General features: G+C 42.3%; 1 protein-coding gene across 1 annotated transcript in view; it reads right to left on the minus strand.

Moving 5' to 3' along the window:
- Positions 1-25,883, minus strand: part of LOC124798914 (trissin receptor) — a 120,957-nt gene that overhangs the window by 68,079 nt on the left and 26,995 nt on the right. Inside the window, exon 3 of the mRNA XM_047262445.1 lies at positions 11,846-12,005. Coding sequence (XP_047118401.1) covers positions 11,846-12,005 — 160 coding nt within the window. The remainder of the gene's footprint in view (positions 1-11,845; positions 12,006-25,883) is intronic.

Consider the following 25,883-nt stretch of genomic DNA (forward strand, 5'->3'; position numbering starts at 1 on the left):
TTGGAGAGCAGTGCCCTCTGGCGCGGCGATCCGGGCTTGATGCCAGATTTCGTAGGAGTGTGAGCTGAGGAACGAAGCCGTAACGAGCTTTCCGTGGGATCCGTTCACCGTGGTGTTATCCGTTGGCGGCCGACAAATATTGGGATGATGTAACTCCGTATAAGTTATCACTTACCGATGTGGCTTATGCTGTGATTTATCACAAGGGCGCCGAGCTGTCAGGGCAGTGTTCACTGTCATTGTGGTCTGTCTTCTTCTGTTTGTTGGGTATGCGTGTCCTTGTCTCCGTATTCGAAGGGTAATGTGATTGCAAGATCTGGTAGACATTTTAAACTGATCAATTGGCTGATATCTCTTAATTTGTTTCATGCGTTAACCTTATGTTTCCGTGGTGCTTATGAAACTTTAGCCAGTATTAAGCGCTGTATTCCTGTACAAAGCTTACTTTGAATGTTGGGCGTGTGCATTAGTATATGCGTTACCTGTTCATGTCCGCCTTACCTTAATTTTTCTAAATTTTTAAGTGATAAGTCATGTAATTTTCAGTGGGAGGCGAAGTGAAACGTTTAGTATTACCAGTTGCCAAAGATGATTAATTATTTATGTCAGATCGTCTCTTTTGCTGTTTTATTGGCCTGTTTATAATTTACATTGTTTGTTCTGGTTTCTTTGAAGCTAATGCTAAAGGCCTATGCTGTCTAAGAAATTACATAGTGCGTCTGTTCTGTTTAAGTGGCTCACATAAATTTGTCTGTTTCAGGGGGCTTTGGTTTTTTCGGAACCGGTATGGACTGATGCATGTATTGATGAGGTTTGAATGTCATGCTAGTGTCCTCGCGGATGCTTTAATGGTTTGCTAGAAAGGAAAATTTTTCTGATGTTCCTATCTTCTTGCTGAAATCATTTTTTTAAAATATTTGTATCTGGCTTAAATCTTTTGGTGAACTTGTTAAAAGGCAGTTAAGATGTCATTGTTTTGGATAAGAACTCAGATTTATAAACAGTATCCTGATTAAAGTTATTCGTGCTGCAGCAAATTGTCATTAATAATCTTTTGCACTCTATTGCTGGTACATGTTACTCAGTATCGGGCCTCACTAACGCCTCGTCGGCTTGCTTATCCGCTTGTTTGTCATTTGGAGTGCGTAAGCTCGGCAACTCTCGACGCTGTCAGTCTTCCGGGCTGTTTCCTCTAACCACGGTCGCACTACTTAATGTTCCTGTTCAAGTTAAGAGTATACTTGGAATAACCCTGAATTCGTATCCGTTAGCTTTCCCTCAACTTAAGCAAATTTTGACGTGTTTGGACCTTAACATATACCTTATTCTGTTGTACCTTATTCTCGTGTTATCGAAAAGTGGTTAATCTTGAATTGATGCGCTTTTCTGGGTTTAAAATTATCTTGCCTAGATGTTGGTGATAAATTGTTTCTCATTGTTTTAAGTAAGGTTTTAGGGTATTTTAGTCAGTCAATTTAAAATCATGTTTTATTCTCACCATTTTATAATTAAGGCGGTCTGGTCTGTTCTGGTACTGTTTTTTAGGTTTACGCGTGCCTTTTTTACCCCTTTAGCCTTGTTACATTCTGTGCTTCATATAGAGCATGCCTTAACGAAATGAAGTCATCGTAGGCTAAACCTAAAATTTTCTGTAAATTATTTATATTGGCATTAAAATTTAAATGAGTTTCTCATTGCTTGGCCTTTTAATTATTTTAAAAAATAAATAAAAGCTTAATTTGTCGCTACGTGATGGAAACTGTGTGACATAAATTTGTGTTCCGTCAGTGAATGAAGTGTGTAAAATCCCCGTTGATCCAGCCCATCCTGGTTTTTCTTCCTGGCTTAATGCAGAGGCGATAATTATCTCCATTTCAGCCACCAGTTAGTGAGGAGAGAGAGCTGAACACATTACACAGCACAGGATGTTTACGAGCTTCATTGGTATGGCCTAGGCGTAATGAAGTGTATTGGCATTACGTAAAATGGCCGAATACTCTAACATGTCCTTGCGCGAAGTACAGTTATAGCACAGCGGTATTGCACGGAGATTATTCGGACGCTGTCCCCGTGTTTAGGAGTGCTGTAGGTCTCGACATTGTATTTATGGATGACAATGCCTGCCCACACAGGGCCTCCGACGTGTTGGATACACTGGAAAGCGAAGATACTGAACGTATGGAATGGCTTGCATACTCCCCGGATCTAAACCCTACAGCGATTGCCTGCTATGCTCTTGGCAGACGTGTTTTTCAACAAACGCCCCTTCGTCAGACCGCGCAAGAACTGAAAACCGCCTTAAAGGATGACAGGGGTGATATCCTCCAAGGAGTTCTCAACAGTTTGGTAGTGAGCATGAATAGCAGGTAAAGTGCGCTGATGCACGCGGAAATGTATTCCTTACTGAGAGTCCGATATCGACCTCTATGTCACCAAACTGAGCTATGTCAAACAGGCATGTTATTTACACTACAGGCCATTAAAATTGCTACACCAAGAAGAAATGCAGATGATAAACGGGTATTCATTGGACAAATATATAATACTAGATTTGACATGTGATTACATTTTCACGCAATTTGGGTGCATAGATCCCAGAACCACCACCTCTGGCCGTAATAACGGCCTTGATGCGCCTGGGCATTGAGTCAAACAGAGATTGGATGGAGTGCGCAGGTACAGCTGCCCATGCAGCTTCAACACGATACCACAGTTCATCAAGAGTAGTGGCTGGCGTATTGTGACGAGCCAGGTGCTCGGCCACCATTGACCAGGGGCAGCAGTCGAACATTTTCTGTATCCAGAAAGGCCCGTACAGGACCTGCAACATGCGGTCGTGCATTATCCTGCTGTAATGTAGGGTTTCGCAGGAATAGAATGAAGGGTAGAGCCGCGGGTCGTAAGACATCTGAAATGTAATGTCCACTGTTCAAAGTACCGTCAATGCGAACAAGAGGTGAACGAGACGTGTAACCAGTGGCACCCCATACCATTACGCTGGGTGATAGGCCAGTATAGCGATGACGTATACACGCTTCCAATGTGTGTTCACCGCGATGTCGCCAAACACGGATGCGACCATCATGATGGTATAAACAGAACCTGGATTCATCCGAAAAAAAGACGTTTTGCCATTCGTGCACCCAGGTTCGTCGTTGAGTACACCATCGCAGGCGCTCCTGTTTGTGATGCAGCGTCAAGGGTAACCGTAGCCATGACCACCGAGCTGATAGTCCATGCTGCTGCAAAGGTCTTCGAACTGTTCGTGCAGATGGTTGTTGTCTTGCAAACGTCCCCATGTGTTGACTCAGGGATCGAGACGTGGCTGCACGAGCCGTTACAGCCATGTGGATAAGATGCCTGTCATCTCGACTGCTAGTGATACGAGGCCGTTGGGATCCAGCACGGCATTCCATATTACCCTCCTGAATCCACCGATTCCATATTCTGCTAACAGTCATAGGATCTCGACCAACGCGAGCAGAAATGTCGCGATATGATAAACCGCTATCGCGATCGGCTACAATCCCATCTTTATCAAAGTGGGAAACGTGATGGTACGCATTTCTCCTCCTTACAGGAGGCATCACAACAACGTATCACCAGGCAACGCCGGTCAACTGCTGTTTGTGTATGAGAAATCGGTTGGAAACTTTCCTCATGTCAGCACGTTGTAGGAGTCGCCACCGGCGCCAGCCTTGTGTGAATGCTTTGAAAAGCTAATCATTTGCATATCACAGCATCTTCTTCCTGTCGGTTAAATTTCGCGTCTGTAGCACGTCATGTTCGTGGTGTAGCAATTTTAGTGGCCAATAGTGTATGTCTGTTATCCCCTTTCCCCATATGGTGAAATCTGTATCATTTTTCACTACAAATATACAAATAACCATTGGTTTTTCCTGTTCAACAATGTCTCTGTTCGTTAGCAACTGCCAAACAGTGTACAAATTTCGTGAAGGTTTGAGGTTTGTGTTAGTTCAGAAGAATAAATGCCTCATATCTGTGTAAATAGCGCAAATTATTTTTGTTGTGAACTCTGAAACGGCAATAACGAAAACTTAATCCTCTTGTAAAGAAGAGCTGTGAATTTTATTTTGGATATAAGAGTGATGACCACTGCAAGAACTGGGCTACCCTGTATATCTGTTCATTATATATTACACTTCTGATAGACTGGTTAGAGGGATACTTTGCTGTCCTCGTGATTTAAGAGAACCACGCAACGGACTGGTTTTCTAATCCGACGAGAAGTACGGAATTACCTTGAAAACAAGAAAAACTGTCCAGTATCCTTATTTGCCATTTAGATGATAGTAAGGAGTTACCAATAGCTGTGCCTTCTGATAATGTGAAAGTGAAGACGAATACATTGAGGAAGGCCCAGAAGATGGAGAGGGAGATGTGCATACCGACCGAAAGATTCAGCTCCATAGTAAGTCAGATGAGCCACACTCTTTATGTAAAGGATGGTCTCAACAACCTTGCTCGTGATTTAAACTTGTCGAAGGAACAGGAAGAGCGTTTAACATCACTATATACAGAATGGAATCTTCTGCTTCACGACACTAAAATGTGTTTTTATCGTGGCCGCCATGTCATTTCTTTTTTGAGTGTTTCTCCGAGGAAGACTTCTTTTTTACTGTTTGCATTTGGAAGTCACATTTACGAAAGCGTGTCATTTTGCCGACAAAGCCTGCAAGACTGCCGTAACCATTAAAAAAAACTATAATTACATCAAAATGAACCATCTGATATATGAATTCACGGCCGAATTATCTTCCTGTAACAGTGTGTATTGATCTTCGAAATGAAATAAATAAATAAAAAAAAAATCCGTCGAGCAGTGTTGTGAAAACGGAAAGCATCTGTGCTTAAAAATAGCCTTTTGTATATGATTCATTCTTGAATTTCGGTTTAGCTATTCTCTTTCACTAGAAAGACTTGAAGCAAAGAATGAAAATTTGCCCTAAGGCTCGAACTCGAATCCGGGTCTACTGCTGACTAGGCAGACTCGCTAACCGCTACGCTATCCCGGCACAGAGGGTTTGCACAACCGCACGGACTTCTCCCGCATGCCGCCCAACTCAGTCCAGATTCCCGTTCACTGCGCTCAGCCACTTGATATTCTCCAAAAACTCCAACAGCCGGCTCTCCAACTGTACTGGAATATTTATTTATTTATTTATTTATTTAACCTGATCAGATTAGGGCCATCAGGCCCTCTCTTACATCGGACTAGTGTTCCACACATGCAGCATTTCACACATCAGAGTAACATCATGAACATAGTTTAAATGAGAAAATTAGCTTACTCTAGTGACAATATGAATAAAGACTAGTGACTAAGACCTAATAAAGTAAATGCGGAAGTATTTTTACAACAGTTGCTATACATACATATTATGATAAAAGCAATAATAATAACAGTAAAACAAAAAATCAAATAATAATGATAAACATGACTAAGACATAATAAAGTAAATGCTGGCAGTATTTTTACATCAGGTGCTATACATACAGATTATGGTGAAAGCAATAATAATAACAGTAAAAAAATCAAATAATAATGACAAACATGAGAAAGATTGGCAATAGTAATGAAAGTTTGTGCAGATGTACATTAATATTTTGGTGTGTAAAGTAGTTGTTTACTAGTATAGCGAGTTTTGGGTAAGGGAGGTTTAAGGAGGGGGAGAAAGGGAAGTAATGAGGTGAAGTGCACTCATGTACAGAGGAAGGCATTACTGTTGCTTAAGTAGATACGTCATTAACTGTTTTTTGAAGCCGGTCATGTTTTTAAGTTCTCTAACATAACGAGGGAGGTTATTCCAGAGTCGGGTTCCCGCTACTGTAAAGGACTTGGAGAAGGTGACTGAGCGATGCAGTGGAACGGAGAGGATTTTATTTTTTATGGGAACGTGTGTTTCTGTCATGTTGTTCCGACATGAGAGTTAGGGACGAGGAGAGATATGAGGGACAGTGTACATTTATAAGGCAGTAGATGAGGCAAAGTGTATGGAAATCTCTGCGTTTGTCTGCACGCAGCCAGGACAATTTTGCATATGCTGGTGAAATGTGATCAAAAAGTCGAACGTCACAGATATATCGGACGCAGGCATTCGTGACCAGTTCTAGACGTCGGGAATTTTCCTGAGAGAGGCCTTGTAGGATAATATCGCTGTAGTCAATGATTGGGAGTATAAGCGTTTGTACTAATTTCTTTTTCAGATCGAAAGGGAAGAGTTTTTTTATATTTTTGTAGGACATGAAGGGATGCTGATGCTTTTTTGCACACTGCAGTTACGTGCTCTGTCCAATAAGGATTTTCATCTATTATTACTCCCAAACTCTTTGCTGAGGGCGAGAAGTTAATAATTGTTCCATTTAGGATAAGAGGTGGTACGGATTCCCCATGTTTTGGGCTAATGAGCTTAGAGTGACCAACAAGTACCGCTTGGGTTTTAGATGGGTTTAGTTTTAGACCTATGTCCTGTGCCCATTTTGACAGTGCGTCGAGGTCAGTATTGAAATTTTCAATAGCTTTCTTGAGATTGCTTGGTTTCGCACTTAGATACAACTGAAGGTCATCAGCATACATATGGTATTTGCAATAGGTCAGGACCGATGACACATCATTGACGTAAAGAGAGAAGAGTGTAGGACCTAATACTGAGCCTTGGGGAACGCCTGACACTACCTGCCGCCATTGTGATTTTATATCCCCAGACAGGACGCGTTGCTGACGAGACGTCATGTATGAGCGAAACCATTGCACTGCGCTTGATGAGAAATTTAGACCGCTAAGTTTGGCTAGTAAGATGTCGAAGTCGATAGTATCAAATGCTTTGCTGAAATCTAAGAAGCTATTGATAGTCGCTTCTTGTCTGTCCATGGCAAGTTTCAGGTCATCTGTCACCTTTATCAGAGCGGATGTTGTGCTTCGATGTTTACGGAAACCTGATTGATATTCGTCTAATAGGTTGTTAGTAGTTAGGTAGTTGGTGAGCTGGTCATGAACTATATATTCTAAGGCCTTTGATAGTGCAGGAAGAAGGCAGATGGGGCGGTAGTCAGAGGCTGCTGTGGCGATGTCCTTTTTAGGCAGTGGCTTAATTTGTCCCAGTTTCCAGGCCTCAGGGAAAACACTTGTGATTAATGAATCGCTGAAAATGTCTGTTATAGAGGGCAGTAGTTGGTCAATAATAAGTTTTACCATCTGGATAGTGATACCACCATGTCCAGTAGATGCTGATCTAATCCGCATTATGGCTTTCTTGACGGTACTGCAAGTGACGTGCTGTAGATAGAATTTTTCTTTGTTACAGTCGTTCATCCCAATGAAATAATCAATGATTCTCTGTTTTTTTTTTTGCGGATCAATTTTGGTTGCAGGTAATGTGAAGAATCGGTTTAGTTCTTCAGCTGGGACCATGGGATTTTCTGCAACTTTTATTTTGCCTAAACCGAGACTATGGAGATTTTTCCACAGGATAGCTGGTCTACATCTATTGTCAGCTAATGTACAGGCATGTCTGAGCTTAGCGTTTCTCACCGCTTGACTGACTTTATTTCGTTTCTGCTTGTATACAGCGTGATTTTCAGGTGTCGGGTGTATCTTGTATGCTCGATGTGCAGTATCTTTGAGATTCATGAGCTGTTTTAGTTCATCAGTCAGCCAAGGTGCAAGTTGCCTTTTTACTTTTCTGGTCTTTATTGGAGCATATTTGTCATATAGTTGAGTAATTTTGTTAGTGAAATCGTGGAGTTTGTCGTTTATGTCCATGAGGGGAGTAGAGGTCATCCCCCAAACTATTTCTTGTGCCTCAGTTTCGAGTTCAGGCAAATTTATGCGTTTGAGGTCTCGGTATGTAGACAGTTTTTGTTTCTTTCTAGGGCATTCTAGTGAATACGTCATGGAAATGATGTCATGGGCAGACATGCCAGGCGCAGATATTTGAGAGGTGCGGATTACTCTGTCCGGGGATTTCGTTGCGAATATATCTATGAAAGTGTGACCGGTAGTCGTGTGATGAGTAGGTGCCAGCTGAAGTAGCGTCATATTTGAGGAAGAAAGCATCCTCTTAAATTTCCCAGTGGAAGGACTATTGCACAGAAAATTAATGTTAGTGTCACCAGCTATAATTACATGTTCATATGACGATTCGAGACTAGAGAGGGCAGTTTCGAAGCAGGCGAACCCACCTAGTTTAGGAGGTTTGTAAAGGACACATATTAAGCACTTTCTGTTAAGTGATTTGATCTCTATGAACATATATTCCACTTGTTTATCTACATTGTTGTCGGATGTGTGTAGTACTGTAGGTGACAAATCAGAGCGTATGTACGCCCCTACTCCGCCCCCTCGTCTGTTGCATCTGTCGTGCCTGAGAAAGATGTAGCCATCTAGGTTTACGGAAGTTGTAGGAATACTTGGTTTGAGCCAAGTCTCTGACAAAAGTATTACGTGTACATCAGCAGTTTGAAATATATATTTGAACTCTTCGAAGTGAGCTGGCAGAGACTGGACATTAGCACCTTAGCATCGAACGAAAAGGTGATCCAGCCTGAAACCCATGTATGTGTGCTTTAATCAAAAGAAACTGCGTGTATCGGAATTTGAATTGAGGAGGGAAGCGTGCTAGGCTAGTCCATGCCTATGTGCAAAGCCACTCTGCCAAGGTGGCTTAGTGGTTAGCGCATCTACCTCGTGAACAAGAAATCTGATTTTGAATCTCGGCCTTCTCAGAAATTTTCATTTGTCGTAAATGTATCAGAAACTATACACTTTGATTTGAGAAAGTTATTCATCAATTACTGTGGCTGATAACCATTTAGAAATGAGAACAGAATCCAAAAAAACAGTGTAGCATGCATAACTGTACAAATTACAGTCTATATAACTAAAAGAAAAATGCTACAACAATCAATTCATTCCTACCGACTCTGGATTTGTGGCACCATGAAAAATAGTTTGCACATTTTTCATGAAAGTGATCTATTGAAACAGGTCAGATGATGTCCAGAGCCACTGTTCATTAACGATTCTTATAAATATGCAACTGTGTTTCTGCATGTCATATGCAGTGTGTCATCATAATTAGCTTGCTTTCCAGCGCGAGGCTCACGAGAAAGACAGGCCGCGGCGTGTGCGTCACGAAGGTAGTCCTGAACTCGCTCGCACGCTCAGTTCAGCAGACAGAATGCATTTATAAACCTGTTAACTCGCAGCTGGACGTGTAAGTACTAACGAGCATTGCATCTTCGACTGGAATCTGCTATCATGAACTCTTACTAATTAACAGTACCACAGCAAAATTTAATTTAAGATCAATACTCGATATAAATTGTATAATGGCTTGTTTATAGTATTTAGTCTCTTCTGCTTAACAGTACGCATTACATGCTGGAAGTGGAGCCTTATGCAACTGATAATCATTTTAGCACTGCGCTTGGTGAGAAATTTAGACCGCTAAGTTTGGCTAGTAAGATGTCGAAGTCGACAGTATCAAATGCTTTGCTGAAATCTAAGAAGCTATTGATAGTCGCTTCTTGTCTGTCCATGGCAAGTTTCAGGTCATCTGTCACCTTTATCAGAGCGGATGTTGTGCTTCGATGTTTACGGAAACCTGATTGGTATTCGTCTAATAGGTTGTTAGTAGTTAGGTAGTTGGTGAGCTGGTCATGAACTATATATTCTAAGGCCTTTGATAGTGCAGGAAGAAGGTTATGGGGCGGTAGTCAGAGGCTGCTGTGGCGATGTCCTTTTTAGGCAGTGGCTTAATTTGTCCCAGTTTCCAGGCCTCAGGGAAAACATTTGTGATTAATGAATCGTTGAAAATGTCTGTTATAGAGGGCAGTAGTTGGTCAATAATAAGTTTTACCATCTGGATAGTGATACCATCATGTCCAGTAGATGCTGATCTAATCCGCATTATGGCTTTCTTGACAGTACTGCAATTGACGTGCTGTAGATAGAATTTTTCTTTGCTACAGTCGTTCATCCCAATGAAATAATCAATGATTCTCTGTTTTTTTTGCGGATCAATTTTGGTTGCAGGTAATGTGAAGAATCGGTTTAGTTCTTCAGCTGGGACCATGGGATTTTCTGCAACTTTTATTTTGCCTAAACCGAGACTATGGAGATTTTTCCACAGGATAGCTGGTCTACATCTATTGTCAGCTAATGTACGGGCATGTCTGAGCTTAGCGTTTCTCACCGCTTGACTGACTTTATTTCGTTTCTGCTTGTATACAGCGTGATTTTCAGGTGTCGGGTGTATCTTGTATGCTCGATGTGCAGCATCTCTGAGATTCATGAGCTGTTTTAGTTCATCAGTCAGCCAAGGTGCAGGTTGCCTTTTTACTTTTCTGGTCTTTATTGGAGCATATTTGTCATATAGTTGAGTAATTTTGTTAGTGAAATCGTGGAGTTTGTCGTTTATGTCCATGAGGGGAGTAGAGGTCATCCCCCAAACTATTTCTTGTGCCTCAGTTTCGAGTTCAGGCAAATTTATGCGTTTGAGGTCTCGGTATGTAGACAGTTTTTGTTTCTTTCTAGGGCATTCTAGTGAATACGTCATGGAAATGATGTCATGGGCAGACATGCCAGGCGCAGATATTTGAGAGGTGCGGATTACTCTGTCCGGGGATTTCGTTGCGAATATATCTATGAAAGTGTGACCGGTAGTCGTGTGATGAGTAGGTGCCAGCTGAAGTAGCGTCATATTTGAGGAAGAAAGCATCCTCTTAAATTTCCCAGTGGAAGGACTATTGCACAGAAAATTAATGTTAGTGTCACCAGCTATAATTACATGTTCATATGACGATTCGAGACTAGAGAGGGCAGTTTCGAAGCAGGCGAACCCACCTAGTTTAGGAGGTTTGTAAAGGACACATATTAAGCACTTTCTGTTAAGTGATTTGATCTCTATGAACATATATTCCACTTGTTTATCTACATTGTTGTCGGATGTGTGTAGTACTGTAGGTGACAAATCAGAGCGTATGTACGCCCCTGCTACAACAATCAATTCATTTCTACCGACTCTGGATTTGTGGCACCATGAAAAATAGTTTGCACATTTTTCATGAAAGTGATCTATTGAAACAGGTCAGATGATGTCCAGAGCCACTGTTCATTAACGATTCTTATAAATATGCAACTGTGTTTCTGCATGTCATATGCAGTGTGTCATCATAATTAGCTTGCTTTCCAGCGCGAGGCTCACGAGAAAGACAGGCCGCGGCGTGTGCGTCACGAAGGTAGTCCTGAACTCGCTCGCACGCTCAGTTCAGCAGACAAAATGCATTTATAAACCTGTTAACTCGCAGCTGGACGTGTAAGTACTAACGAGCATTGCATCTTCGACTGGAATCTGCTATCATGAACTCTTACTAATTAACAGTACCACAGCAAAATTTAATTTAAGATCAATACTCGATATAAATTGTATAATGGCTTGTTTATAGTATTTAGTCTCTTCTGCTTAACAGTACTCATTACATGCTGGAAGTGGAGCCTTATGCAACTGATAATTATTTTTGCAAGATTTTATTTTATTGTATGCCAATACAGCCGTAACAAATTATAAGTAGGCCCATGGACTTCCCATCGTTATAGGACAAATAAGAGTGAGATTCCATAATAGCGGACGCCAGTAGAAGATTCAGTTTTAGTTTGTACGGACACGCCTAGTTACGACTTAACAGGTGTAGAAACGTAGTTTGTCTGCTGATTTGAGCGAACGAGCGAGTGCAGGACTACCTTCGTGACGTACGCGCCGCGACCTGTCTTTCTCGTTGGCCTCGTTTCCAGCGATTCAGAGGTCAGCAGGTGAATCCTTACCATTAGCCTGGTCGGTGTGAGGATGCTCTTGCAGGCCATGGGGTGTATGATGGCGACGTAGCGCTCGGTGCAGATGACCACCAGGATGAGGATGGACGCCGTGTAGCTGAGGCTGTGAACGAACTGGAACATCTTGCACAGCGCGTCGCCCAGCACCCACCTGCAAACAGGACACCGGGAAGCGGGCTTCATCTCTCAAGCTTTGTGTACTGGATTAGTGGCGTGGCGCTCCACTACTGTGGCTTATGTCGTGCAACAAAATTAAGAAGTCATCTACGTTGTAGGTCTGTCATCTGTTCTCACGTTTGCACCTCTACGCCGCATTCCACACTTGACGCAAATGTCTTTCTGGCCTTTAAGGATGAACAGATGCTTGGATCACCTACATTAAAGGACGTTAGTAATTTTTGCATCTAATTACTAGTGGATATCCACACAAGCTGACGGGTAGGGTGAGCAGCGATGTGCGGCTGTTTTATAATGAAGCTATGTTGTACGCGCAGGTATCGTCCTTGAGTGACAATTGGAGAAGGCATATTTTATAGCTGGTGTGTTTCATGGCAGCTTGCTGTAAACGTAGAAAAATGTTAATGCAGATGAGCAGGAATAACAATCCAGCATTGTTCGAAAACGGCATCAGTAGCGTGCTGCGTGACAGTCATGTCGATGATGACGATGTTTGGTTTGTGGGACGCTCAACTGATCGGTTATCGGCGCCCGTATAAATTCCCAATCTTTGCTCAGTGCAAACTCGCCAGCATCATGAGTGATGATGAAATGATGAGGACAACATAAGCACCCGGTCGAGGCCGGTGAAAATCCCTGACCCCACGGGGAATCGAACCCGGGACCGCGTGCTCGGGAAGCGAGAACGGGACCGCGCGTCCACGAGCTGCGGACACTCATGTCGACTAAATATCTATGCGTAATGCTGCAACTCAGAGGCGGGCTGCTAGATTTGTTACTGGTAGGTTCGATCAACACGCAAATATTTCGGAGATGAGCACCGATAAGAAACCCTGGAGCAACGCGGCCCATGCTTGGGAGGCAAGGGAGGAGCGCGATCTCGGGGAATGCAGAAAACATGTTGTAGTCAGATGCAACTCTTTAAAGAAAAGATTTAAAGATCGAAGGTTTTAAGCGGGGCCTGGAACTTTTTGTGGTTAGTTATACATCTACATCTAAATTTATACTCCGCAAGCCACCCAACGGTGTGTGGCGGAGGGCACTTTACGTGCCACTGTCATTACCTCCCTCTCCTGTTCCAGTCGCGTATGGTTCGCGGGAAGAACGACTGTCTGAAAGCCTCCGTGCGCGCTCTAATCTCTCTAATTTTACATTCGTGATCTCCTCGGGAGGTATAAGTAGGAGGAAGCAATATATTCGATACCTCATCCAGAAACGCACCCTCTCGAAACCTGGCGAGCAAGCTACACCGCGATGCAGAGCGCCTCTCTTGCAGAGTCTGCCACTTGAGCTTGTTAAACATCTCCGTAACGCTATCACGGTTACCAAATAACCCTGTGACGAAACGCGCCGCTCTCCTTTGGATCTTCTCTATCTCCTCCGTCAACCCGATCTGGTACGGATCCCACACTGATGAGCAATACTCAAGTATAGGTCGAACGAGTGTTTTGTAAGCCACCTTACCAACAATTGATTTTATATGATCATTCCACTTCAAATCGTTCCGCACGCATACTCCCAGATATTTTACGGAAGTAACTGCTACCAGTGTTTGTTCCGCTATCATATAATCATACAACAAAGGATTCTTCTTTCTATGTATTCGCAATACATTATATTTGTCTATGCTAAGGGTCAGTTGGCACTCCCTGCACCAAGTGCCTATCCGCTGCAGACCTTCCTGCATTTCGCTGCAATTTTCTAATGCTGCAACTTCTCTGTATACTACAGCATCATCCGCGAAAAGCCGCGTGGAACTTCCGACACTATCTACTAGGTCGCCATTCGTCTTTAAAAAAAAATCCACTCCCCTCCCCCCTCCCCGTCCTAGGTTCCCCACTACAAGGAATTTGAAGCTGCGTGAGGAACTGGTTTACTGCCGCCAACGAACATTTTGCGTGAGGTCTACGAAGATAAGCTAAGAGAAATTTTGGCACTTAGGACGCATATACTCGTAGACAGTCGTTTCTTCTTTACATTCTTTGCGAACGGAGCAGGAAAGAAGCAAATTAGCAGTCTTGCAAGAGTTACCCTCAGGCACACATTATCCAATGGATTACCCGTCAGGTTAGCCGAGCGCGCCATTGCCCTGCTTCCTGGACTCTGGTAGGCGCGCCGGCCCCGGATCGAATCCGCCCGGCAGATTAACGACGGGGGCCGGTGTGTGGACATTTGCCACGATTTTACCTGCTCCGAAGGGTTGGGTCCCTTGTCTCTCCCTCCTCCTTCTCATCGCTGTCGCGCAGTAAAGGTACTTACTGAGCCTTTCCGCTGGTTTACTTATGGTAGGACCAGAATCTCTTTGGATTTTCCGCCATATTTCTAGAGAGACTTTCGTTGTGGGAACTATTAAATGCCTCAACAAAACTTCGCCAATCTAGGAGATTTTGCGTTCGTCTAAATTATACGTGCCTTTTTCGGTGCTCCTGCAACAGCTTTCTGTCGTGTTTTGTCTACCATGGGGGATCAGATCCGTCTCTTAATAATTTATTTATTATGAATCTCTCGAGTGCTGTTGATAGTATTTCTTTGAACTTAAGCCACATCTGGTCTTCACTTACATAGTGATTGGAGACTGTCTCTTAGAAAGACGTCAAGCGAATTTTTAGCTGCTTTTATAAACAGATATATTTCGCGTTTAGTTTTGGTGAATTTCTTTGTTACGGAACTGAGCCACGCTCGACTGTGTGTTCACTAATCCCTGTATCCGTCGCGATGCTCAAGATTATTTGTGGCTAAGAGGTCAAGTGTCTTTTCGTAACTATTTACAATTTGAATGGCCTCATGAACTAATTGTTCAAAATAATTAAAAAAAAAGCATTTAGAAAAATTACGGAAGTTGTTTTCTATCTACAGTAGGGTCTGAAAATGTATTTTTGTCAACATACGGAAGGTACATTGAAGTCACGGCAAACTATAATTGTATGAGTAGGGTACCTATTTGTGATGAGACTCAAGTTTTCTTTGAACTGTTCAGCAACTGTTTCATCTGAGACCGGGGTCGGTAAAAGGAACCAGTTATTAATTTATTCCGGTTGTCGAATATAACCTCTGCCCATGCTAAGTCACAGGAACTATCTGCTTCAATGTCGCTTGTGAGCTGGAACACACAACACATTATTTTTCCTTAAGTTGTGCTTCTTGTTTCTGGTGTAGTGCAGATCATTACAATTACGGCTTTTCCCTCCAAAACCTAGGATGCTTTCTCTGTGACCCTGTAAATACCAGAGCTAAACAATGTAGAACAACAACATACGATACAAGCATAGCATTCTGTATTACTTCATTTCCTTATTTCTAACGTTTTAAAATGTCGACTTTAGATGACATGTCAATCATAGACTTTCTTATCTCTATTTAGTGAACTTATTTTCAGTCATGTTTTGATCATTGTCCCGCTACACTTTATTAACTATGTTTTGCCGCAAGGAATATCGGATTTTAGAGAGTGAATTAATATGGAGTATGTCGTTCTTCTTTTCAAACATTCACATTACCATTTCTTCTTTCCTTATTGTCTTTTGGGTACGCAATTGTAGTAATTAAAGTAAGCTCAAATACACTGATCAAAAAGAAATAATTTGCGTACATGCGCATTCTCTTTACATCGTTCCTTTGTTGTTGCTCACCTGCCGATGGACTGTTTCTATCGCAATCAGTAAGCGTGAAAAGAAGCTACCGTACAGATAGAGGGCAGACAGACTTGGCAGAACTAATTACATACTGACATAATCGTCGGTATTGCTTTCGTTTCCCAAAAGTTATAAATATTTCGATTTCGGAAAAGAAGCTCTGTATTTCGCCAAGATGTCGAAGAAGTAGGTGCCTTACGTACTGGTTGTATCGAGTAAGGTGTGGAGACTGTGGTTCGAAAGCGGACAGAAGTAGTACGAGGAAGAGCGTCCGTTACCTGAGGGATCGCTACTCAAGCCACCTGGCGAAGGGGCAAGTGTGGCTAATGTCCGGCGTGGGAAATGCCCGGCATTCGTGCCAGCCAGCCTGGATATGGATTTCAGGCGGTTTTCCACATCCCCGTAGGTGAATACCGGGCTGGTCCTCACGTCCCGCCTCAGTTACACAGCTCACAGACATCTGAACACTTTCGCACTATTTCATGGATTACACTAGTCGCAGACAGTTCAAAAAAATGGTTCAAATGGCTCTGAGCACTATGGGACTCAACTGCTGAGGTCATTAGTCCCCTAGAACTTAGAACTAGTTAAACCTAACTAACCTAAGGACATCACAAACATCCATGCCCGAGGCGGGATTCGAACCTGCGACCGTAGCTGTCTTGCGGTTCCAGACTGCAGCGCCTTTAACTGCACGGCCACTTCGGCCGGCCGCAGACAGTTGGGGTAAACTAATTCCTACCCAGGGGGTACGGGTTGGCGGCAGGAAGGGCATCTGGCCACCCCTTCAACTAACATTACCACATCCGATTAACCATGCCGACCCTGCGTCTCCGCGGGAAAAATGGCACAAGCAAAAGAAAGAAAAGAAAGACACATTATACAATGGATTGCGAAATGTGTCTGCAGATGGTATATATGTAGATGCAGATGTAGATGTAAGTATTAATTTTATCTCGTAAAATTTGGTAATAACGTTAATCCAATGGGTGACGCACTGCCGTTTACCGGAAAAAATAAAAAAAAATTAGCTTAGCGAGTATCGGTCCATATTTGCGACTGCGTTCAAGACTTCCTTGCAGATAGAACTCAAAACTTCGAACTTAACACAACAACGTCGGTAGATATAAAGACAATTTCCTGAGTCCTCCAAGGAAGTGGGGTAGGATCGTTATTGTTTATAATGTAATAATCTAGTAGACAGCGTCAGAAAGAAAATGGTTCAAATGGCTCTGAGCACTATGAGACTTAACATCGGTGGTCATCAGTCCCCTAGGACTTAGAACTACTTAAACCTAACTAACCTAAGGACAGTATACACATCCATGCCGGAGGCAGGATTCGAACCTGCGACCCTAGCGGTCACGCGGTTCCAGACTGAAGCGCCTAGAACCGCACGGCCACACCGGCCGGCCAGCGTCAGAAGCTCTTTATGACTGTTGACAGAAGCTACGGTTGTCTCTAAGAGAGTAGCAACGCTACAAGACTATATCTATTTGCAGAATGAGCTACAGAGGATTGATCAATACTGCAGGCTTTGGCAGTTGACCATTAACGTGAATGAATGTAACACGTATACGTATGGAAAGTAACCCACAACTCTACAAGTACGATATTAATGACAAATTACTGGATAGAGTATCTACAGCAAAATATCTCGGAGTAACTATCCAGAGCGACCTTGAGTGGAAAGACGATATAAAACGAAGAGTAGTTAAAGAGGATACCGGACTGAGACTAACAGGAAGAATCTTATGGAAATGTAACTCATCCACGAAGGTGCTTGTTGTCCGAAACTTGAGGTTTCGTTTGCCACTCTGGGACCTTTATCAGATAGGTCTGGCAGATGAGCGGCGCGTTTCGTCACTGGATCGTTTGGACGTCGAGAGAGCGTTACAGAGATTCTCAACAAACGCCAGTGGCAGAAGCTACAAAGTGGCACTGTGCATCCCGGACACGTGTACTATTGAAATTTCGAGAGAGTACTTTCTGAAAGTCTGACAGCATATTACCTCCTCCCATAAATGACTCACGAAATTACCACAACGAAAACTTATAAGGAAATCAGAGCTAATACAGAGGCTTGCTAACAATCATTCCTCCACTCGCGGTTGGAACAGGGAAGGTGGGATCAGCTAAGCCACACCCTGTCGGGTTGCTTGTTGCGTATTGATGTAGAGGAAAAAATAAATTGATGAACCAAAACGTAATGACCATTTGCTTAATAGCTTGTTCGTCGATTTTTGAAATGAAATACATAGCTGATTCTGCGTATCAGAGGGCCGACAATTTATTAGGTTTGTGGAGGTACGTGCAATTAGAAGTCTACGCACAGCTCATGTGATTCGCGTAAATAAGGGGCCGCTGATGTGTGTACGCAGTGATGGCGAAGCGAAACAGATTTGATTTACATCAGGCGAATTTGGTCGCCGAGACATCAACGTGACTTCACTATAATGCTCCTCAAACCACTGTAATACGGTTTTGGCTCCGAGACATGGACAATTATAAATGTACTGCTGAAAGATGACATCAAGCATGAAGGTATGCGAGTTGCTCACAGCTGTCAGCACCTCTTAGATTACTACCACAGGTCCCATGCAAACGCAGGATAGTTCCTGCCGTAGCATAATACTGCTCCCACCAGCCTGCGTCCGCGGCGCACTGCGCGTCTAGAGCCGCCGTTCCCCTCGGTGACAGCATTTGTGGAGACGACCATGGACTTACTGTAGAAAAAATGTGATTCACCTGCAGACCTGACACGTTACCATTGATTGACGGTAGAATCCCGATGGTCCCGTGTCCACTGCAATCGTAATTGACGACGTCGTTGTGTCAACATGTGAACACGTAGTGGTGGTCTGCTGCAGAGCTAGGTGTTGAACAACGTACGGTGAACGGTGTATTCCGAAACAGTTGTGCTCTTTCGGCAGAAATGCTGCAGAACAGACAAGCCTCCGAACACTACTTTCAATGAAGAGTCGTGTACGTCCAACTATTTAGCGCCTAGTGATAGTTTCACTGTCCTCATATCTCATTCCGTAGATGCTCATGACAGGAGCACGCGAACGTTCGACCAGCTACGCCGTTTTCGAGACACTTGTTCACAGGTTCTGCAAAATAATAATCTGCTCTTTGGATTTCCCCATATGCAGCCCATATCTTCGCTAGGCTGATCACCTTTTCATCTCTGCTCCGCTTATATACTTTAGTTACCACGACACGTACCCACAACGCCACGAGATGGCATCCAGCGTCGCGTTTGGCAGTGGTCATAATGTTCTGGGTGATCAGCCTAAGCAGTCAGAGCACACGGGGGGAGCGAGGCATGATTTTTTATCCGAAATGAGCGTGTTTGATACTGCGTTCATAGAAAAGAAGAGGCGTTGTCGTGGAGTGAAAACGATCCCTGGAACTTCGTTCCACGACGCTTCGTTCTGACAGCCTATGATAGTCTGTTCCTTACGAGCACATCTTTGCATCGCAACATACCTGTCCCAAAAACCCATCAGCATCACCATGGCTGGCTCTTCGCATTCTTTGGCGCTCGCGAATCCATATGTTTCCACTGCTCGTCTTGCTGCTTTGCCTCTGGGTCAAAGTGATACAAGCACACGTCGCTAGTAAGCAGATGACTAAAGAATTCACCTGCGTTGCTTTGGCACAGTTTCAACATTTCCGCTTCTATGGCTCCATAGGCTCTGTTATTAGGTGTGAGCCGTGACAGGACGTAGCCGAGAGCGGTTTATCTCAGGATCAAAACTGTTGAAAACTGTTTAAAACTGATTTATGACTGGTTTTCACTTTTTTCACTATCTACTCGGCTGTGATGTGTAGATCTTCGAATACCACGATCTCTACTTCTCTTGCATCCCCCGATTCTTGTTAGAGAGGCGGTCTGTCACCGTTATTCGTCATTCAGGGTTCTTGACAATATTGCGTACCCTCTTCACCATGTAGTAAAGGTTATGGCCCTATGAACAGAATGGTAGAAAATTAAAAAATTCTGGGAAATTCAAATAATTGTCAAGTAGTACTGGCGTGTTTGCCCCCTCAAGTCCTAAGGATAAGTTGGCGGGAAATTAAAAAATCCAAGATGGAGCATTGTCATTTTGGCTGATCTGGAACACTGGGACAGGCTTTATGACGTCTCAGTCCAAGATAGATGCCCTGGAATATGTCACAAAACGTTTTAAAATCATCCCCACAGCTTCTTAGTTGCAAAGTTATGAATTTTATTAGTGTGTTATCTGACTGAATTTCATGCTGGAACCTCGATGTTGACTCCTGCCTTTTTCTTGGTAGCGTTCCTAATGATCGGATGGATTATAAAGGTTTTGCCATTTTTTGATCTAATACTGGACGTAAATTGCAATTTCATGAGTAATTACTTTAATCATTTATTATGTGATCGCTCTAAGCTTGTTGACACCAGTGCCTACCAATTTACATTGTATATTACAGCACTGAGGATGGCCACTAAGTGACCGAAAATCGATTTTGCGGTTAATAAAACAAAAAAATACGACCAGTGCTGTCTCTCCTTCCAAGTATAAACATTTATTATTTTATACGTTAGAGGCAATCTCACTATTTCAAGTCAGACAGCATGCCAATGCGACATCTTGGATTTTTTATTTTCTCGCGAAGTTATACTTCCTAGTTCCAAATGAGAGGGAAAACACAGTTGAATTACCAACAATTTTTAATTTACCGCCAAAATTAGAATTTCGCATCATTTTATACATAAGGCAGTCGGCCTTTGTCAGGTGGAAGGAGGGTATCAACCTCATGACTCAGTGATGTCGCCTTCGACTCTGTCCTCGTTCTCCCACTGTTGGAACCATTGCAGCTATGTTCCCCTTCAAACTAAGAACACGAATAGCCGCACACTGGCACATTTTGTCAGCGCACTCCGCCGTTCTGTTTTGGCTGTTCTAGCAGTGTGCTACGATAACGTGGGACTGGGATTTCAAGTAGATAAAAATTACATAACGCAATTTTTTCGCGGCGATAATTAAAACTGTATAACTAGCCTCGTATTAGAAAGACTACTAATGGTCTAACAGCGAATGGAAGCTAAATACCACACAAAAGTATTCTTATAGTTTGCTTCATGTGACGTAGAATTTTGGTCTCAATATCTCATGTGCATAGCATACGAATGATATGAATTGTTTACGGATTATTAGTACACACTGATACAACGCCAGAAGTGAGAAATACGTGAACAGCGCATTGGGTAACGAAAGACACTCGTCAGGAAGTAAATATTAAATCGAGAAATAAGCACACGTGCACTACAACAGCGATACACGGGGTACCGCGAATGGCGATAAATGGCCATTAACTGAGTATTATGAGATAGGGAGCCAATTATCGGAACAAAGGAAGTAGTATGAGGAATTAGACCCATTGAGAAATGTAGTACTATACCGCAAGCTGCTTGCATATCAGTGCCAGAGGAATCCATGACTAATAGTATGAAAAAAAATTAATTTAAATTATGAGTGCATGCATTACAAGTGCATTAAAATTTTTAACATAATTTCATACAACTTTCACTGTTTTTTCTAGCTAAATGTAACTTTCCTCTGAAACCATTTATCATGTTGTTGCTGTTGTGGTCTTCAGTCCTGAGACTGGTTTGAAGCAGCTCTCCATGCTACACTACTCTGTGCAAGCTTCTTCTCCTCCCAGTACTTACTACAACCTACATCCTTCTGAATCTGCTTGGTGTATTCATCTCTTGGTCTCCCTCTACGATGTTTACCCACCACGCTGCCCTCCAATGCTAAATTTGTGATCCCTTGATGCCTCAGAACATGTCCTACCAACTGGTCCCTTCTTCTAGTCAAGTTGTGCTACAAACTCCTCTTTTCCCCAATTCTATTCAATACCTCCTCATTAGTTATGTGATCTGCCCATCTAATCATCAGCATCCTTCTGTAGCACCACGTTTCGAAAGCTTCTATTCTCTTCTTGTCCAAACTATTAATCATCCATGTTTCACTTCCATACATGGCTACACCCCATACAAATACTTTCAGAAATCACTTCCTGACATTTAAATCTATACTCGATGTTAACAAATTCCTCTTCTTCAGAAACGCTTTCCTTCCCATTGCCAGTCTACATTTTATATCCTCTCTACTTCGACCATCATCAGTTATTTTGCTCCCCAAATAGCAAAACTCCTTCACAACTTTAAGTGTCTCATTTACTAGTCTAATTCCCTCAGCATCACCCTACTTAATTCGACTACATTCAATTATCCTCGTTTTGCTTTTGTTGATGTTCATCTTATACCCTCCTTTCAAGACACTGTCCATTCCGTTCAACTGCTCTTCCAAGTCCTTTGCTGTCTCTGACAGAATTACAATGTCATCGGCGAACCTCAAAGCTTTTATTTCTTCTCCATGGATTTTAATACCTACTCCGAACTTTTATTTTGTTTCCTTTATTGCTTGCTCAATATACAGATTGAATAACATCGGGGATAGGCTACAACTCTGTCTCACTCCCTTTCCAACCACTGCTTCCCTTTCATGTCCCTCGACTCTTATAACTGCCATCTGATTTCTGTACAAATTGCAAATAGCCTTCCGCTCCCAGTATTTTACCCCTGATACCTTTACAATTTGAAAGAGAGTATTCCACTCGACATTGTCAAAAGCTTTCTCTAAGTCTAGAAATGCTAGAAACGTATATTTTGCCTTTCCTTAATCTTTCTTCTAAGATAAGCCGTAAGGTCAGTATTGCCTCACGTGTTACAACATTTCTACGGAATCCAAACTGATCTTCCCCGAGGCCTGTAAAGAATTCGCGATAGCATTTTGCAGCTGTAACTTACTAAGGGGCTCCGGAACGCCCTATACTTGCAATGTTAAAATAACACTTATAAATTACATCTTTCCTCACAAAGTATTTGAGGTATGAAGTTGAACTTTTTACAGATTATTTATTGGAATATGGGCTACAACTTAACACAGGGATTTTACAAAATTTTAGTTCAGTTATTAAAGATGATTTTTTTTCAATTGTAATGAAAATTCACAACATTTTTTTGCAATTTTTTATTTATATATTCAAAAATATACAGTTTTTTGGAAAAAGGCTGTGTAAAATTATGCAGAAGGTACTGTGTAGCATTTACTGAAAGTTTGAAACAAATATGTTTGGAAGATCCTTAGAAAACACGTAATTAGTATGAGAAAATAAAAGTTTTGGGAATCGAGCGACAAAGATTGGATTAACTTTTTAGTGCATTCCAGGTCCATAGGATGGATTATCTTCATCCTCTGCAAACTCCTCCTCCAGCTTCCTCTTGTTCCTCCTCCTGTTTACTCTTGCTTGTGTTTATAGACTCTTTACAGCCCTGTCTGCAGCCCGAAGGCGTTCCTTGTCTAAAGCAAGCATCGCTCGTACCATGTTTGAACCAATCTTCAATCCCATATTTCTAAATACCTTGCACCTTAAAATGTTGCCATCATTGAAAGTCGCAACATCATCATACACACCAAAGTGAAGTGTTTCTATTCCAACAAATACAGTCTTGTGGATTCTCGACCATATAACACTATTTACACTTTTATTGGGGTTTTGAGTTTTTCCGTGAATACACTTTTTCAACAGTTCAGGTGCTGCTAAGTCTCTGAAAATAGGTTTTATCACCTCCATTATTGCATGAGACAGACTAAAATGTACCTGATGAACACGGACGTTAATAATAACACTATTTGACAGCAGTTTAACAGCGCCACAGTGGGTCACGCCCATGTAGAACACATTTTAAAAAAATTTAAAAATAGTTGTAGTCTTCGGAATTGAATAAATTATATATCTATTAAAAGGTAATAGTCTGCAGATTCAGAAAACGCAAAAAAGTAAAAATTGAACTTTTCATGATTTTGAGCCTTTCCGGAGCCCTTTAAACTGATAGTTCGGTAATTTTCACATCTGTCAACACCTGCTTTCTTTGGGATTGGAATTATTTTATTCTTCTTGATGTCAGAGGGTATTTCACCTGTCTCATACATCTTGCTCACCAGATGGTAGAGTTTTGTCAGGACTGGCTCTCCCAAGGCCGTCAGTAGTTCTAATGGAATGTTGTCTACTCCTGGGGCCTTGTTTCGAGCCGGTCGAAGTGGCCGTGCGGTTCTAGGCGCTGCAGACTGCAACCGCGAGACCGCTACGGTCGCAGGTTCGAATCCTGCCTCGGGCATGGATGTGTGTGATGTCCTTGGGTTAGTTAGGTTTAAGTAGTTCTAAGTTCTAGGGGACTAATGACCTCAGAAGTTGAGTCCCATAGTGCTCAGAGCCATTTGAACCATTTTGAACCTTGTTTCGACAAAGGTCTTTCAGTGCTCTGTCAAACTCCTCACGCAGTATCGTATCTCCCGTTTCATCTTCATCTACATCCTCTTCCATTTCCATAATATTGTCCTCAAGTACATCGCCCTTGTATAAACCCTCTATGTACTCCGTCCACCTTTCTGCTTTCCCTTCTTTCCTTAGAACTGGGTTTCCACCTGAGCTCTTGATATTCATACAAGTGGCTCTCTTTTCTCCAAATGTCTCTTTAATTTTCCTGTATCTATCTTACCCCTAGTGGGATAAGCCTCTACATCCTTACATTTGTCCTCTAACCATCCCTGCTTAGCCATTTTGCACTTCCTGTCGATCTCATTTTTGAAACGTTTGTATTCCTTTTTGCTTGCTTCATTTACTGCATTTTTATATTTTCTCCTTCCATAAATGAAATTCTCTTAATTTTCCTGTATCTATCTTACCCCTAGTGGGATAAGCCTCTACATCCTTACATTTGTCCTCTAACCATCCCTGCTTAGCCATTTTGCACTTCCTGTCGATCTCATTTTTGAAACGTTTGTATTCCTTTTTGCTTGCTTCATTTACTGCATTTTTATATTTTCTCCTTCCATAAATGAAATTCAATATTTCTTCTGTTACCCAAGGATTTCTGCTGGCCCTCGTTTTTTTACCTACTTGATCCTCTACTGCCTTCACTAATTCCTCCCACAGAGCTGCCCACTCTTCTTCTACTGTATTTCTTTCCCCATTTGTAACAATTGTTCCCTTATGCTCGCCATGAAACTCTGTACAACCTCTGTTTTAATCAGTTTGTCACGGTCCCATCTCCTTAAATTCCCACCTTTCTGTAGTTTCTTCAGTTTTAATCTACAGTTCAAAACCAATTGATTGTGGTCAGAGTCCACATCTGCCCCTGGAAATGTCCTACAATTTAAAATCTGGTTCCTAAATCTCTGTCTTACCATTATATAATTTATCTGATACCTTCTATTATCTCCAGGATTCTTCCATGTATACAATCTTCTTTTATGATTCTTGAACCAAGTGTTAGCTATGATTAAGTAATGCTCTGTGCAAAATTCTACCAGCCGGCTTCCTCTTTCATTTCTTACCCCCAATCCATATTCACCGACTATGTTTCCTTCTCTTCCTTTCCCTACTCTCGAATTTCAGTCACCCATGGCAATTAAATTTTCGTCTCCCTTCTCTTCCTGAATCATTTCTTTTATCTCAGGGTCACCATAATGAATTCACTATGCTGTTTGTAGTAGCTTACCCGCACTCCTATTGTTTTTATTCATTACTAAACCTACCCCTGCATTATCCATATTTGATTTTGTATTTATAACCATGTATTCACCTGACCAAAAGTCTTGTTCCTCCTGCCACCGAACGTCACTAATTCCCAATATCTATCTATCTTTAACCTATCCATTTTCCTTTTTAAATTTTCTAACCTTTTTTTTTTGGTCATCAGTCTACTGACTGGTTTGATGCGGCCCGCCAAGAATTCCTTTCCTGTGCTAACCTCTTCATCTCAGAGTAGCACTTGCAACCTACGTCCACAATTATTTGCTTGACGTATTCCAATCTCTGTCTTCCTCTACCGTTTTTGCCCTCTACAGCTCCCTCTAGTACCATGGAAGTCATTCCCTCATGTCTTAGCAGATGTCCTATCATCCTGTCCCTTCTCCTTATCAGTGTTTTCCACATATTCCTTTCCTCTCCGATTCTGCGTAGAACCTCCTCATTCCTTACCTTATCAGTCCGCCTAATTTTCAACATTCGTCTATAGCACCACATCTCAAATGCTTCGATTCTCTTCTGTTCCGGTTTTCCCACAGTCCATGTTTCACTACCATACAATGCTGTACTCCAGACGTACATCC

The sequence above is a fragment of the Schistocerca piceifrons genome, chromosome 5 (assembly GCF_021461385.2).
Source record: "Schistocerca piceifrons isolate TAMUIC-IGC-003096 chromosome 5, iqSchPice1.1, whole genome shotgun sequence".
NCBI classification, from domain to species: Eukaryota; Metazoa; Arthropoda; class Insecta; order Orthoptera; family Acrididae; genus Schistocerca; species Schistocerca piceifrons.